Source organism: Athene cunicularia (assembly GCF_003259725.1).
Source record: "Athene cunicularia isolate RWA chromosome 9 unlocalized genomic scaffold, athCun1 chr9_part1, whole genome shotgun sequence".
In the NCBI taxonomy this organism is placed as follows: domain Eukaryota; kingdom Metazoa; phylum Chordata; class Aves; order Strigiformes; family Strigidae; genus Athene; species Athene cunicularia.
Genome location: NW_020799110.1, coordinates 11,003,395 through 11,019,979, shown reverse-complemented (window position 1 = coordinate 11,019,979; position 16,585 = coordinate 11,003,395). Strand labels below are relative to the sequence as shown.

Below are 16,585 nucleotides of genomic sequence, written 5' to 3'. Positions count from 1 at the left end.
CCCAGGATAGGGGGTGTCCCAGCAGCGGGGCTGTGGGAACACCCCTCTCACCCCAGCTTTATCCTGCCAGGGAGCTGCGGGCGCCGAGGTGGCCCCCAGGCCAACGCCACGGCCCCCCGAGGACGGATCATGGGCGGCAGCGTGGCCCCGCGGGGGGCCTGGCCCTGGCTGGTGTCCGTGCGGCTCCACGGGGAGCTGATGTGTGGAGGGGTGCTGGTGGGGCTCTCCTGGGTCCTCACCGCAGCCCACTGCTTTGCTGGGTATGACGGAGGGCAGAGCAATGTGGGGATGGTGTCCCTGCAGAGGGGTGTGTGGAGTGGCACCCCTGTCACCCCTGTAACTAGCTGCCCCCCAACCCACCAGGAATCGGAACGAGCTGGCGTGGACGGTGGTGGTGGGCGACCATGAGCTGGACAAGCTGGGCACGGGCGAGCAGGCGGTGCCTGTCCGGCGCATCCTGCCTCACCCCAAGGTCGGTGGAGGTGGGCACCCCCTTGACCTCCTAGTCCATTCCCCAGGATGCCCCACTGACACCCCCCATCTCCTTCCAGTTTAACCCCAAGACGTTTCACGGGGACCTGGCGCTGCTGGAGCTGGCGGTGCCGCTGGCTCCGTCACCCACCGTCAGCCCCGTGTGCCTGCCCAGCGGCCCCACGGAGCCCAGCCCCGGCACCACCTGCTACATCGCAGGCTGGGGGTCCCTCTATGAAGGTAGGTGCCACCCCAACACCCGTGGGGGCTGTGGGGCATCCCCCTTGGTGCCCTCTCTGGTACCCAGTGCCGATGCCCCAAGCCAGGGCAGGGGGGTACAAAAGAGGGGGATGTCCAGGCACGGGAGACCCTGTAATGTGTACTTTGCCCAGCAGAGGGGCCAACGGCCGATGTGGTGATGGAGGCACGGGTGCCCCTGCTCAGCCAGGAGACGTGCCGGGGTGCCCTGGGCAGGGACCTGCTCACCAACGCCATGTTCTGCGCCGGGTACTTGTCCGGGGGCATCGACTCCTGCCAGGTAATGCTGGGGGCTGGGGGGCTGCCAGCCCCCCACCTCAAAACTCCCTCACAGCACAGCACTGGGAGTGCGGTTGGGGTCCCGGCCCAGACCAATGCGTGGGCATCCCCACACCCAGGGCGACTCAGGGGGCCCGCTGGCGTGCCAGGACCCATCCTCGCACCGCTTTGTCCTCTATGGTATCACCTCGTGGGGCGATGGCTGCGGTGAGCAGGGCAAACCGGGAGTCTACACCCGTGTCACTGCCTTCGTGGACTGGCTCAGCCTCCAGATGGACCGTGAGTGCCACTGGCCCTGTTGGGGGGGTTGAGATGCCCAGGGTGCTGTGGGGATACATCGCCCTGGGGGGAGCGAGTTCAGCACCTCATGGCAGCCCTGGTGCCCTCACAGCTGCCCCGAGCAGCCGGGAACCAAGCTGCTTCGACCTGCTGGCGCTGGCCCAGCTGCCCCCTGAGCAGCAGCTGCCCGAACGCAGCCGCCTCTGTGCCTTCTATGCCGGGTCTTGCCGGGTGCCCCAGGGCCGGGCCGCCTGCGCCCGCCTGGCCGAGGAGACCTGCCGTGCCAGGACGAGACGATGCGGTGAGCTGGGGAGTCATGCTGGGGCGAGGGTGTGGGGAGGGACCCCGTGTCTGGCAGCATGGGGCCAGCATGGGGCCAGCGCCATGGCTCTCCTGCTGCACCCACAGAGCTGCACTCCTATGCCCAGACCTTGGTGGATCTCCTTCGCCGGGCTGGGGAATTCATCCGAAACCAGTTTGACTTCTCCTTCCTCACCCGCGCCCTGCCCCAGCTCCTGGGCAAGATCTACGGGCATCTCTTCCCCCACCGCAGCCGCAGGGATGTTCCAGGTACCTCCTGGGCTGGGCCACCCCATGCCCACCATGCCCACTTGGGGTGCCTATGCCAGTGGCTGGGGCACCACCAGCTTGCCCTGGAACCCCCATGGGGCTCCCCTGCCTCTGTTCCTCCTCTCCCCTTGTCCTCACAGGCCTGGCCATGGCAGGGGGCCAGCCCAGCCCCACGGCAGATGGACCCCGGAGACCCCCCACCAGGTAAGGCTTGGCGGGACACAGGACAAGAGGGGCTAAAAGCTTTGGGCAGGTGGGTAACACACCTGGGGGGAGGTGGGTGCGGCCCCCTGGGGTGCCCAGGGCCACCCAGACCCCACCAAGGATGTGCGAAGTGACACTGGGGGACGGGTGCCACTGGGCACCTGCCTGATCTTGCCCCACTGTGTTTGCAGGTGGGGTGCTGGGTGGCCGCCCCCCTTTGCCGGGCTCTTTGGGGCCGTGGGGCCCCGGCTGCAGGACTGGGTGGAGGCGCTGAGGGCCATGGCAGGGGGTAGCCCCCTGGCACCCACCCCAGATGGGGGGCAGGTCCCCGGGGAGATGTGGCTCTTCCTGCAGGTATGTGGGGAGGGATGGGCTGGGGGAACTCCTGCCCCTCTGGTGATGGTGCCACCAGGGACCAAAGGCCTATCAGTTCCCCTGTGTCCCCTCCTGACATAATTGTGTCCATTGTCCCCTGTGCAGCCATGGAAGTGGCATCTCCCACTCTGCCACCATAGAGGGGGCATCTCACCTTCCCCACCTGAAATCAATGCTCCCAGTCCAACCAGTGCAGAGCCAGCCATGGGTCTGATCCTGCAGCTTAGGATTTGATCCAACACAGCCACAGAGCTGTCGTGTGTCCCTGGTGCCCTGTCTGACCAGTCCAGCTGTGCCCTGCACTCTGCCCCTGTGCACTTGGCTGTGCCCACGGGTGCCCCGTGGGTGTCCCACCACCCACTCTGTGACCTCCTTCCCTTCAGCAGGGCGAGGAGGCAGTGGAGGAGCTGGTGGGACAGGGACGAGCCTTTCTTGCCCAGCTGCGGGCAGAGCTGGACCTTGGCACTTCTTCCGTTGAAGCCACAGAGCGGCGATGGACACCTGGGGAGCTGGCAGAGGCCCCTGCGCTGAGCCGTGAGCCCTGGGACCTGGGGGGCTGGGGACAACGGGGCAGCAGGGTGTCCATCCGCCGGCTGCCTCCAGGCCTGGGCAGTGTCCACCAGCCATATCCCTACTGGGGTTTTCACACCTCTCTCAGGGGCAGGGGCCGCACCAAGGGAGAAACGTGAACTGGTGCCCACTGAGCTGCCAGGGGCAGAGGAGGAGGAAGAGGAGGCAGGCGCGGGCAGAGGTAAGTGCCCCGCAGCCCCTGGCCTCTGCAGGATGACACGTGCCACCATTGGGACGATGGCAAGCCCAGCCTTAACTTCACGCCCCAGTCCCAGGGCTGGTTGTCCTATGTCGGTGGGACTGCCAGCGGCTATACCCCCTTCCACAGGGACTCCGTCCCTGCTCTCCTGGTGTCCCCAGAGCATGGGTGCTCCTCCCTGGGGTGGGCAGCAGCGTGGTGCCTCCACGACTCGTCCCTAATATCCCCCGCCTCCCTCTCACTCCTGCCCATCCTTGGGGTTGCAGCCTGCCCCGGCCTCAATGCATCGGCCGTGCGGGTGGCTGCGGTGCGGGAGCTGTACGCCTGGGTGCTGCGGGTGCCTGAGCCAGACCTGACTATGACCTTCCAGGAGGTGAGTTCCCCATTGACCTACTCCGAGACCCCATCCTGGCCACCAGACGGTGCTCCCCTGCCAGCCCTTCACTTTCCAGCTGTGCCTCTGGCTTCCCTGGGACTCACGGTGTTGTGGTCTCCCCACAGATCCTGGTGGACTTGGGCTCCAAAAACACCAAGGGACTGTACCGGGCGCAGGTGCGGGCCACAGTCGGGGGTCGCCCCACAGCCTTCGCTGGCCTCGTGGGGCTGGAGAGCGACTCGCTGGCCCGCAGCATGCCTGGCCTTGTCGCTCTGGCGCTTGAGGCACTGAAAACCTGATGGTGCCCCTGGGGTGTTCCCCGGCTCAGGCTCTTCCACCCTTTTGTCCCACATGGTGCCTCAGGATCCCTCTTCCCACCAGCACTGCCCAACCTCCCTGTGGTAACGGGGTGCCAGGGGACACCTGGAGCATCTCAGCCAGGGATCATGGCCCTCCTCTCCCTTGAGACCCCCACCTTGGCAAGCCCACCCCTTCCCCATTTTCCTCAGAGGCACCTGGGCTGTTATTTATTTGTACAGAGAAAGGTTTATTTTTCAATAAAGCAGGGCTCTATTTTCCGGTAGCTGGTGCGTGTGAAGCCAGTGTTGTGCCATGCAGTGCAGGTGAGACAGGCAGTGGTGGGGGGACTTTCCATGGGGGATATGACATCCCATTGCAGCCCCCTTCCCATTCCCCTGTACCCCAAAGTGACGCCCCCAGCCTTGGTTCCTGCCCCTGGCATCAGTGCTGTGCCCAGCCTGGCACAGACTCCCCAGCCCCACCCCCGGGGGTCAGACACCCCTCCTGCCCACCGCAGCACCCAGAGCACAACACTGGTGCCACCCCATCGTGGACCCACAGGAAACCTCCTGCCAGTGCGCGCCCTGGGCCAGTTGTGAGAGCCAGGGTGGTGCCGCCCCCGTGCTGGTGCATCGGTGGGTGCTGACTCCTGCTCAGGGGGGAGCCCGCCACCCCCAAGCAGCATTGTTGGGGCTGCTGAGCAGCGGGGAAAGGACTGCTCCTCCCAGTGCCCAGCAATGCCCGTGCTGGGGTGCCCAGGCACAGGGTGATGGGCTGACACCTGTGGGGCTGGCGAGGCCAGCTGCGCCTGCCTGTCTGCCCTTGTGCGGGCGCGGAGGTGCCGGAAGAGAGGGGTGGGAGCGGGTATCCGGTGCCGGCACCCTTCCCCCTCGACACCTGGCACCATCCATCTCCCGCTCCGGCCGGCAGCCGGACATCCGCTCGGCCAGGCCAGGCGGGGAGGCAGCCAGGGCCTGGCACTGCGCGAGGGCACCACGGGCACCACATGGGGGACCTGCCGGGGCGGCTGGCCCTGCTCGGGGCGCTGGTGCTGTCGGGTGAGTTGGGTCCCGGGTTATTGGGCACAGGGTTGACCCTGTTGCTGGGGGGGGGTCTGGGTTTCTGGGTTCCCTCGATGGGGTCGGCAGGGGGTGGTGGTGGCAGGGTCCAAACTGGGCACAAGTGTCCCCAGGGCTGCATTTTGGGTCTTGCCTGGCAGAGTCCCATCACTGAACATCCTCTGCACTTCTGTCCTGGCTGTGTCACCCAGAGCCTGTGTGTGTGTGCCTCTGTGTGCGCAGTGACACTGCATCTACGACCGCATGTCCCTGCGTATAGTGGGTCCATGTGTGCCTCTGACTGCACACAGTGCCACTGCAGCTGCACCCAAGTGTCTTGTGTCTATGTGTCCCTGTGTGCTGGGTCTGCATCTGTGTGTCCCTCTGTCCAAGCCCACGTCCTTGTCCCATGGCCACATGTGCGCATGCATCCTTGTACTACCCTGTCCTTGCCGAGCATCCCTGTGGGGTGGCACTGGGCCCAGTAACTCCCCCCAGCCCCCTCTGGTTTGCCTGACCCCACACCCCCAGGTGGGCTCTGCGTGAACCAGGAGGAGCGGCTCATCCACCACCTCTTCGAGGAGAAGGGCTACAACAAAGACATGCGCCCTGTTGTCTCCACCGACCAAGTCGTGGACGTCTACCTGGCCCTCACCCTCTCCAACCTCATCTCACTGGTGAGCCCCAGCAGGCAGTGCCCCCTGTGGGGTGCCCCCCATCCATGTCTCACCCCCAGGGCTGGCTGGGATGGGGAGAGCCCGAAGCCGCTGCCCTTGAACCCTGGCTGGTGAGGGTTGGGTGTCCTGGGCTGGTGGGGATGGAGCTGGGTATGGCCCTGGCATCACACTGCCCCACACTGTTGTTGCAGAAAGAAGTGGACGAGACGCTCACCACCAACGTGTGGCTTGAGCATGTGAGTAGAGACAGGCGTCACGGTGTCAGCTGTGCCCTGAGGCATGGGCAATGGGGTGGCCCAGTGTGGTGAGGAGCTGACCTGGGGATCCCCCCTCCAGGGCTGGACTGATTACCGCCTGCAATGGAACAAGTCTGAGTTTGGGGATGTCGAGGTGCTCCGCTTGCCACCAGACATGCTGTGGCTGCCTGAGATAGTCCTGGAGAACAAGTGAGCTGTGCCTCAGTTTCCCCTTCTGAACCCCCTGAGCTGTGCCCAGTTCATGCTCAGACATCCCCCTGCCCCTTGCCGGCCCTGCCATCACCTCAGCTCTCTCCCGGCACAGCAACGACGGGCTCTTCGAGGTCGCCTACTACTGCAACGTCCTCATCTACAACACGGGCGATGTCTACTGGCTGCCGCCCGCCATCTTCCGCAGCGCCTGTCCCATCAATGTTGACTTCTTCCCCTTCGACTGGCAGAACTGCACCCTCAAATTCAGGTGCCAGGGGGCTGGCTGGGGCAGGGCGGGGCAGGGGCGGCCAGCAGGGTGTTGCCAGCACCTTCCTCTGCTGTCAGAGCACAGCAAGGTCGGGGTTTGTAGGTGACTTGGTGGCCAAGTTTATCATGCTAGAGGTCAGGGTGGGTAGGTGGTGGGTGCCAAGCTGTGGGTGCAGCCCCTCACTGCCTGTCCCCCACCACGCACGGGCCAGCTCACTGGCGTACAGTGCCCTGGAGATCAACATGCACTTGAAGGAGGAGAGTGACCCGAAGACGGGCAAGTATTACCCAGTGGAATGGATCATCATCGATCCCGAAGGCTTCACAGGTAATGCTGGTGCTCTCTGCTGTGTCCTGTGGCAGCAGGGCACCCTGTGCGGGGCTTGGGGGCACCCTGGCATTGGGGCACCCTGCCATGGAGGCACCTGGGTACCCGGGGCTTTGGCACCCTGGCACCCATCTCACCAGGCTTGGAGCTACCCAGGCCCAGGATGGGGAGACTGGTGCTGGTGGGGCTGGTGAGGATGGGCATGGCAGGGGTCACCCATGCCCTCTGCTGTCCCATGTGCCCTGCAGAGAATGGGGAATGGGAAATCATCCACCGCCCGGCCCGCAAGAACATCCACCCTGACAACCCCCCTGAGACCAGCGAGCACCAGGACATCACCTTCTACCTCATCATCAAGCGCAAGCCGCTCTTCTACGTCATCAACATTGTCACACCCTGCATCCTCATCGCCTTCATGGCCATCCTCGTCTTCTACCTGCCTGCTGACAGTACGTGAGCCCCATGGCACCCACACCGGGCACAAGGGTCACCCCATGGGGCACCTCCATGTCCCATGCCTGCACCAGGTCCGGAGACATGGGGACACCCCAAGGCCCAGCACAGGAACATCCTGGTACCGGGACACCCCCACCTAGGACACATCATCCAGGGGCACACTTTGGCACAAGATACCCCATGTGGGACCCTGGGGTACCCCCATAATAGAAAACCCTCTATGGGGCACTGTATGGTAGGACACTGGAAGGGCAATCCCGGCACTGGGGGTGCTGGGAAGGGGACCTGGGGCAGGGTTTGCCCTGAGCTCACCTGCTCTCCAGGTGGTGAGAAGATGACTCTGGTGATCTCGGTGCTCCTGGCCCAGTCCGTCTTTCTCCTGCTCATCTCCCAGCGCCTGCCTGCCACCTCCCATGCCATCCCCCTCATTGGCAAGTGAGTCCTGGGCACCACTGGGTGCAGAGGGGACATCATAGGGTCTCTGTGGTGCCAGAGGGCAGCTCTGCCTGTGTGCAGCCCATGGCAATGCCCCTGCGGTCCATGGTCCCCACAGGTATCTGCTTTTTATCATGCTTCTGGTGACGGCCGTGGTGGTGATCTGCGTTGTGGTCCTCAACTTCCATTTCCGCACCCCCAGCACCCACATCATGTCTGACTGGGTCAAAGAGGTGAGTGGGGTGGTGGGCTGGGTGAACTGAGGGGTACAGGGGTAGCACCATGCCCCACAGAGGGCATGGGAAAGCACAGCCCTGGTGTTACATCGGGGTGTCCCATCTCTGCCACTCCAAGGGGTGGCACATTCAGGTTGGGGGCAGAAAGTGGGGACAAGGTGGCATTGCACTGGGGAGGTGGCCAAGGGACCTGACACCCCTTCCCATGGCCCAGGTCTTCCTGGAGACCCTGCCCCGCCTGCTGGGCATGTCCCAGCCGGCCGAGAGCCCGGCGGCCACCCCGTGCATCCGACGCTGCAGCTCGGCCGGCTACATCGCCAAGGCGGAGGAGTACTTCAGCGTCAAGTCCCGCAGCGAGCTCATGTTCGAGAAGCAGTCGGAGCGGCATGGGCTGGTCAGCCGCATCACCCCTGCCCGTGAGCCTTGGCCCTCCGCAGCATGCCGAGAAGGGCAGCAGAGTGGGGGTCTCCGGGGGTGGCAGCCCTCGGAGCCTGTCTCACTGCCTTCCTCACCCCCAGGTTTGGCACCGGCAGGAGCAGATGGAGGCAAGGAGCAGCTGTACGAGCACATAAAACCTGTTGTTGATGGTGCCAACTACATCGTCAAGCACATGCGGGAGAAAAACAGCTACAATGAGGTGGGGACCGTGGGCTCAGGGGGGACAGAGGAGGCTCCCTGTGCCCACTGTGCCCTCCACTGCCCGGCTCCCGGCTCCTTCCCCAGGAGAAGGACAACTGGAATCGTGTGGCCCGGACCCTGGACCGCCTCTGTCTCTTCCTCATCACCCCCACACTGGTGGTGGGCACCCTCTGGATCTTCCTCATGGGCATCTACAACCATCCACCACCGCTGCCCTTTGCTGGAGACCCCTATGACTACCAGGAGGAGAACAAGCGCTTCATCTAGGGGGGTGGAGGGGTCCCATGTGTCAGCCCCCCCCACTCACCTGCCATGGCTTGAGAAAATAAAGCTGGGTGCTTCTCACCACAGGGTGCTGAGCTGGTGGCTGCTCTCAGTGCCCGCCCATGGGCACAGTGACTAACCTGAGCACTGTGTATGTGCCAGGGTGCAGGGAGCGGGTGCTGTTGGGTGTCCTGAGCACGGTGGTCCTCAGCTGTGACTGGAAGGGGTGTTTCCCAGAAGGGATGTGGTGGTACCAGCCCTGCTACCACTGCTGGGCTGGGAAGTCGGGACACGGACTGTGGAAGGTGATAGACCCCCCCAGCACAGCACCATCACCCTCAGACACACTGCAGTGGGCAGAGATGCCATCAGTGCCCACAGAACCTCCTGTCCCCTTGACCCCCCAGCCAGACCCACAAGTGTCCCCCGCCGACTCATCCCATCCCACAGTGCCCGGCTGCGGGCCAAGAGTGGTGTCTCCTTCCCTGGCTCTATAGTGGGACACTGGGGCTCCAGTTTCAGGAAGAACAGCTGATGTCCCCCCACCGGCACCAGCCCAGGACAGCTGTCACCTCCTCTCCGCTGAGCCAGGAATCTCGCCCCCTAACCCCCCTACACAGGATCTGGCAGGACTTGGACTCCCAAGGCAAGGATCACTCCCCAGACTGACGTGGTGGGACTTGTCTGCCCCTTCCCCAACCTACACCCCAGGGGCAGCCACCGCCATGGTGGGGACAGGACGCTGCTGGGGGTGCTTGCATGGGGGCACCCCTTTTCCATAACCAATGGGTGCCTAGGTTCTGTTGCAGGGAGATGCATCCCTCTGTGGGGGACATGGGGAAACTGAGGCATGGAGCTCATTTTGACCCAATTCCAAACCCCCACAGCACAAAATGCCAGAGAAGCTTCCCAGCAAACTGGCATCACCCTGCCGGCGGGGGGGGGGTGTGTGGGTGGTCACCCGTCCCTCCCCGGCCCCTGTGGCTGTTGGGAACAGCTGACGGTGGCAGGGGACAGCTGTCCTGTCCCACCAGGCGCCAGGCCCAGACCACGCCACGCAGGCGGCCGAGTGGAGCTGGTCCCTGCGCCCCACGGCACCGCCATGCGCTGCCATGGCCTCCTCCTCGCCCTCTGCACCCTGGCAGGTAAGGGGTGCCCGTCCCGGGGGGAGGGCTGGGGGGGCACCCACTCCCCTCTCGCCTTTGCCCTTGGGGGTTTGTCACCCATGGGTGTACAGCACCGTGCACCATCTGGCATGTGCCCTCCACAGGCGTGGGCTGCAGGAACCAGGAGGAGAAACTGCTCCAAGACCTCATGACTAATTACAACCGGAACCTGCGCCCGGCTCTGCATGGGGACCAGATCATTGATGTCACCCTCAAGCTCACCCTCACCAACCTCATCTCCCTGGTGAGAGACTCCCCTGGTCCCCATAGCGAGACAGGATTTGCCCCCACCTGTGGGGCAGCGGGCAGGGCGCTAAAGCTGTCTCCCCTCTTTTTTCCTTGCTAGAACGAGCGGGAGGAGACTCTCACCACTAACGTCTGGATTGAGATGGTGAGACCCCTCACCTCCAACCAGGAACCCCCTGGGGCACATTTGCATCTCAGGGTGGCATCCCGTGGAGGGATGGCACCATAACCTGCACCCCCTTTTGTGGGTGCCCCCAGCTGAGCCCATTTTGGGGGCAGCACAGGAGAGGCAGCTCACAAGCTGCCCTGCCTTGGGGAGCACCATGACTCTCCCTTTTTGCTCCCCTTCCCCCAGCAATGGTCTGATTATCGCCTGCGGTGGGACCCTGAGAAATATGACAACATCCAGCAGCTGCGGGTGCCCTCCACCATGGTCTGGCTGCCTGACATTGTCCTGGAGAACAAGTAGGTGGTGGGCCAAGAGGGACGTATCCTCACACAGAGGGTGGCAGCTGCCCCCCAGGCATGGTTTGGGACTGAGCCTATCTTTTCACCCCCAGCATTGATGGGACGTTTGAAATCACCCTCTACACCAATGTGCTGGTGTCCCCCGATGGCAGCATCTACTGGCTGCCCCCCACCATCTACCGCAGCGCCTGTGCCATCCATGTCACCTACTTCCCCTTCGACTGGCAGAACTGCACCATGGTCTTCCAGTGAGCACTGGCTGGGCACGCGTGGGCACTATAGCGGGTCCTCCTGGGACACAAGGGATTGGTGTGGAATGTCCACTTTTGCCCTGGGGCAATGAGCCCCTGGGCATACAAGTGCCACCTAACTCGTCCCCTGGCACACCCTCGGTGGCAGGAGGCACCTTGGCCAAGCCAAACACCTCAAAGCAGAGCTGGAGGTGACCGGCATGACCCTATGCCACACTGGGGCCCTTTGCTCATCCAACCTGCTGCATGCCAGCCTGTGCCACCCCCTCGTCCCCTGCAGGTCCCAGACGTACAGCGCCAATGAGATCAACCTGCTGCTGACGGTGGAGGAAGGCCAGACCGTGGAGTGGATCTTCATCGACCCCGAGGCTTTCACAGGTAACAGTGCGGCCACCCCCACGGCACAAGAGCGTCCAGCCACAGGAGGCATCCAACAGGCCCAGTGCTACACCGGTGGCTGCCAAAAGCAGGGCTGTGGGGGCTATTAGCAGCTCCTGCCATTACATGGGCACTTAAGTTATTAGTGGAGGAGGGAGTGTGGGAGAGATTTGTTTTTCTAACCCCCCCTATTTTGGGGCTCTCACTGCCTGGCAGCCGCTCCCGGAGAGCACCGCTCCCGGGAGCTTGATTGATGCTGGGAACGTAGCTGTCACGGCCAAACGATGACGTTTTCCATCACATTTTAATTGCATATTGAAGGAACAAAATGCTTTTCGGGCAGTGAGATTTATTTTTTCATTACCGGCCCAGGCTGCGATCTTGACTGGGAAAAAATCTATCGCTCGTGCAGACAGCGGGGGAAAACAGCGTGCCGTCACCCAGCGTCACGCTTGGCTTCCCCCCACAGTGCCCTGGGGGCAGGGAGATGAGGGGACCCCAGCCCCACATGTAACACCCTGGGACCCCCCAAGGTGTGGGGCCCACAGCAATCCCCAGCCCTGCCCTTCCGCCTCCCCGGGCCGGGGGCTGGCAGCCCCAGTGCCTCCAGTGGGGCAGTGGGACTCACAGGGCACCACCCCACGGCAGAGAACGGAGAATGGGCCATCAAGCATCGCCCTGCTCGGAAGATCATCAATTCTGAGCACTTCACCCCAGACGACACCCAGTACCAGCAGGTCATCTTCTACCTCATCATCCAGCGCAAGCCGCTCTTCTACATCATCAACATCATCGTGCCCTGCGTCCTCATCTCCGCCATGGCCGTGCTGGTCTACTTTCTGCCCGCCAAAGGTATGCGCTGGGGTCATGCCCATGGGTGCAAGGGGAGGTGCAAGGGGGGCAGCGACAAGCGAAGGGCTCATTGTCCCCTCTGTGCTTGGGGATCACCTTACACCTGCTCCTGTGATATTGGGGCAGGGGGTGTGAATTTCCAGGTACCCCACAGCTAAAACTTCACGGCAGGACTCGGACAGTTCAGCTTTGGGGTAGGGGCCAAAGGAGGGCAATGCACACACCACTGCTCCATGCCAACCTCTGCCTTCCCCCCTCCTTGGCAGCGGGTGGGCAGAAATGCACCGTCTCCATCAATGTCCTCCTGGCCCAGACCGTCTTCCTCTTCCTCATTGCCCAGAAGGTGCCCGAGACCTCCCAGGCTGTGCCTCTCATCGGGAAGTGAGTGACACATGGGGACGGGGGTGCCAGCCCTGCAGGGCTCTCTGGGCGCTGCGCAGCAGCCAGTGCCCAGGGACAGGACCCTGGCACAGAAATAACTCCCCAGCCCAGGTGGGGCTGGCACAGGGCTACCATGTGCCTGTGTCCCACTGCCAGTCCCCAGTTTCCAGCCCAGGAGGGCACTGAGAAGGACCTTACATGCCCAGAGCTTGTGATCCAGCAGCCCCACGTGAGGCCCCGTGCTCCCTTCCCAGGTACCTGACCTTCCTCATGGTGGTGACGGTGGTGATTGTGGTGAACGCTGTCATTGTCCTCAACATCTCTCTGAGAACACCCAACACTCACTCCATGTCCCAGAGAGTGCGCCAGGTACCTGCTGCTGCCCCCCTACCCTTTATAAATAGGGAATGGGTGGGTATTTGGGGACTGAGGCCATGTCCCTCACAGAGGCAGGGTGGCGGGCACAAAGAGAGACTCCCCAGATGTCCCCAAGGGACCACACTGTGCCACCAAACCCTCTGAACTCTGGGGAGCAGTAGGCGCCAACAAACCCAGAATCCTAGTGGCACAGGGGTACCCCATGGGGATTCTCCAGGCGATTCTCCAGTCTCCAAGGGGACTTGATCGCACCGATTGGGTGCCCTGGGTGGTGTCGGGGGGGGTCAGTCCCCGCGGGTAACACTGTGTCCAGGTGTGCCTGCACCTCCTGCCCCGCTACCTGGGCATGCATATGCCAGAGGAGACTCCGGGGCCACCGCAAGCCATACGGAGACGCAGCTCCCTGGGGCTCATGGTGAAAGCCGATGAGTACATGCTCTGGAAAGCCCGGACTGAGCTGCTCTTTGAGAAGCAGAAGGAGAGGGATGGGCTGATGAAAACCGTGCTGGAGAAGATTGGTGAGTGCCCCCGGGGGGTTGGCACCTCCCTGCAAGGCTGGGCGATGTGCCAGGCAGTCAGGCGCTCACTGGTACCTGCTGTGCTGGCTTCACTGCCTGTAGGACGTGGCCTGGAGAGTGGCAGTGCCCAGGACTTCTGCCAGAGCCTGGAGGAGGCAGGCCCCGATATCCGCGCCTGCGTGGATGCCTGCAACCACATTGCCAACGCCACGAGGGAGCAGAACGACTTCAGCAGTGTGAGTCAGGGCCGGGGCGGGGAGAGGGACCTACGTAGCGGGGCAGCAGGTACAGCCCTCACACCCCTCCTCGTGCCACCGGCAGGAGAGTGAAGAGTGGATCCTGGTGGGACGGGTGATAGATCGTGTCTGCTTCTTCATCATGGCCTCCCTCTTCATGTGTGGCACTGTGGGCATCTTCCTCATGGCTCACTTCAACCAGGCGCCCGACCTGCCCTTCCCCGGGGACCCTAAGCAGTACCTGCCCCAGTGATGCCCGCAGGCGCCCTCCAGCCCTCCTGCTGCCGGGACCACCAGAGCCAGGGGCTGGGCATCCCCAAACCAGCCTGCCTGGCCGAGATCCCTGCCAACACAGCAGCTCCTGGTGCCGAGCACAGCACTGGAGGAGAACTGGGAGTGGCGGGGCCCTGCCACCCCCCAGCAGCCGTGGTGATGGGGAAGGGGTGAACACGGGGGGCCACACTGTGCTGAAAGCAGAAGTAAAGCCTGTGGCAGTCTTGCAAGCCTCTGTGGCATCATTGCTGTGTACCCATTGATGGGGGGCACACAGTCCTGTCCCAGCACCCCGTAAGGGTGCTGAGAAACAAGGGGGGACTGAAGCAGAGTCAGGCATCTGATGGGCTGTGCACCAGTGCTGGCAGCAAGAGCAATGTTACCCACTGCAAATTCACAGGTTCAAGCCCAGGGCAAACAGGGCCCCTGGCATCCCTTGCCATGGCAATGCTGGTAATGGGGCAGGAATCATGGATACAGCCCCCCCCATCCTGGGGCAGCAATGGAGCCATGGATGGGACTAGAGGCAGGCAATTCCTCCCTTTGTTTATGCCCCGGTCATGGCTCTTGGGGGCAGCTCAAGTGCTGTCCCTGCTCCCTAGCAAGTAGCTTGGGGTGGGAAGACCCTGGGCCACCAGGCACCCAAACCCTCTCAGGGATGGGTGACCCTTGACACCCACCCTCCTATAAGCATCATTACATGACTCCCTCCCCCACCAGCCCTCCTCACCCCACTGGATCATTTCTGTCAAACATGGCCCCTTCCCCCCATCCCAGCTACACCGCATTCCCCTGTGCCCCTCACTGACCTCTGGGGCCCCCACGGCTTTGTCCCTGCTGGCGGGGGACATGCGGGAGGTCAGCCCGGGAGCAGTGGCGTGCAGCGTCTGCTTCTCTGTGGTCCAGCTCACGCCACCTGCACCCGGGTCCAGGACATGCTGTGTCTCCATCAGTCTCACTGTCCCAGCACCGGCTGCCTCTGCTGCTGCTGGGAATAAACAGCTGGTTACTGCCCGCAACTGGCTCCTGGCGCTGCCTGACAGAGGTGAGGGCACTGGTCGTGGCCCAGAGCCACCCTCACCTGTGCCAGCCTGCCCATACTCTCTACAAGGTGGCTTTTCTTGCCCCATCTCTGGGAGGTGCATGATGTCCATAGTGCTGAGACCAGGTGGATCTGGCACTCCAGGCTGGCACCCTGAAGCAGGCAGGGCTGGGGGTGCCCAGAGGAGCCCACCAAGCACACAGCGCCCTGCCTGGGTCCTGTGTCCTGTCCCTTTGCCTGGGTCATCTTCCATGGGGGCAGCCCCGTGGCCATGATCCGGGTGAGGTCCAGGGGCACTGTGCTGCTGGGCACAGCCTTCCTGCTGGTGAGTGACAGCCCTGCGCAGCACTCCTGCCCCCCCACAGCCACATCCTCTACCCAGTGCCACAGTGGCTGAAGGGACAAGCTGCCCTGGCCAAGTGTCTCCAGTCCTGTGAGAGCCAGGAGCTGCCGTAAGCTGTCCATACCATAGCAACAGGCATGGCCCCAGCTCCTGGGCTCTCCCTCCCCAAGAAAGTGCAGAATTAACAAGCTCCAGTCTGCCTTTGTCTGGCCTTTCCTTTGGGAGAGGGCAGGGAGGCTCTGAACAGGGTCAGGTACTGTCACCCACTTCTGCCCACTGTGCAGAGCTGCTGCTTCTTCCAGGTGAGCTCAGTGCCCAGCATGTCCATCCAGCACAGCTGGAAAGGGATGAGCTCTTCCAGCCTGCCAGGGGCATGCAACTGAGACCACATCCCCAGGCAGCAGTTTCACCTGCCCTCCGGAGGTCCCTGGGGTTTATCACCACACCAGAGACAAGGACAAAACCAAAAGCAGTAGCCAGGATGCCACAAGACCTGCAGGATCTTGCAGAAAACACCTCGCAGGTCAGCCTACCCAGAGCTAGCAGGGTACTGGGGGAAGTGCGGTGAGAGAGGGGGAGCACCCCCAGCCCAACATCAGCCCCTCACCCCATCAAGCAGCACTAAGACAGGGCATCATCATCCTCCAAGCACCCCTCAACTGCTCCCCTCCAAAACTGGGGTCTCCTTTCTTCTGTGGGCTGGGAAGCAGGTTTCCTCCTCGGCTCCAGCTCAGAGACACCCAGCACACCCCCAACACCACCCCCTGAGCGCCCCAGCCCAGTCATCAGCCCCCACTTGACCAGCAGTAGCCAGAGACACTCAGGGCCCATGAGCCCACCACAGCCCAGCATCCCCTTGGGAAAGGGGTTCAAAGCCCTGCCAGTTTGCCCAGAGACCACTGTGCAGGGATCTGAAGAAGTTTAAAGGTGGACAAAGCCTTCAGGATAGGGAGAGCAAGGAAGGTCACGACTCCACAGATTTGGGGCTCTCACAGCTCCAGGCTTGCTTCCTGAATGAAGAGGATCTGAAACCTTTTTCTAGAGCATGACAGAGGCTTCTTCCCCTCCCAAACAACCCATGGCTATTTTTTCACCACTCTTATTAGCAGGACACAGTAGATCACAACCCAAAAGCCCTGCTCAAGAACCAGTCTGGCTTCATCCCTCTCCAAGTGTTAGGAGGTACCAAACCTGGTGTTTGGCACTGGCCGAGCACTGCTTTTCTTCTGACCACAGGAAAAGTTGTAGCCTTAAAGAGGACAAACTCCACACCCCAGCCAGCTCACTCCCTTCAAGGCTGAGCAAGAGGAACAAATGCCGAGTTCCTCCAAGTCTCAACCACGGCGGCAGCGGGAGGAGAGGA

The 16,585-nt window shown here is 62.8% G+C and overlaps 3 protein-coding genes across 3 annotated transcripts; all 3 read left to right on the top strand.

Annotated features, from left to right (window-relative positions):
• Positions 1–70: 70 nt before the first annotated feature.
• Positions 71–4,169, top strand: PRSS56 (serine protease 56). Its single transcript, XM_026854850.1, has 13 exons — positions 71–260; positions 364–472; positions 552–711; positions 867–1,009; positions 1,128–1,287; positions 1,400–1,588; positions 1,696–1,857; positions 1,998–2,061; positions 2,253–2,415; positions 2,823–2,970; positions 3,095–3,187; positions 3,472–3,578; positions 3,707–4,169. Exons 1-13 carry the CDS (start codon positions 130–132, stop codon positions 3,878–3,880), a joined length of 1,803 nt encoding a protein of 600 aa, XP_026710651.1. The 5' UTR covers positions 71–129; the 3' UTR covers positions 3,881–4,169.
• A 686-nt stretch (positions 4,170–4,855) lies between these two features.
• On the top strand, positions 4,856–8,758 carry CHRND (cholinergic receptor nicotinic delta subunit). The gene is made up of 12 exons (XM_026854851.1): positions 4,856–4,939; positions 5,471–5,616; positions 5,808–5,852; positions 5,953–6,062; positions 6,178–6,333; positions 6,545–6,660; positions 6,909–7,109; positions 7,440–7,551; positions 7,670–7,784; positions 8,002–8,203; positions 8,306–8,424; positions 8,511–8,758. Exons 1-12 carry the CDS (start codon positions 4,888–4,890, stop codon positions 8,691–8,693), a joined length of 1,557 nt encoding a protein of 518 aa, XP_026710652.1. The 5' UTR covers positions 4,856–4,887; the 3' UTR covers positions 8,694–8,758.
• An 825-nt stretch (positions 8,759–9,583) lies between these two features.
• CHRNG (cholinergic receptor nicotinic gamma subunit) lies at positions 9,584–14,011 on the top strand. The gene is given in 14 exon segments (XM_026854885.1): positions 9,584–9,652; positions 9,654–9,719; positions 9,721–9,835; positions 9,961–10,100; positions 10,203–10,247; positions 10,458–10,567; positions 10,663–10,818; positions 11,102–11,199; positions 11,848–12,051; positions 12,318–12,432; positions 12,687–12,801; positions 13,124–13,328; positions 13,431–13,564; positions 13,650–14,011. Coding segments are annotated over 14 exon segments (1,740 nt in total). The 3' UTR covers positions 13,818–14,011.
• The last annotated feature ends 2,574 nt before the right edge of the window (positions 14,012–16,585 follow it).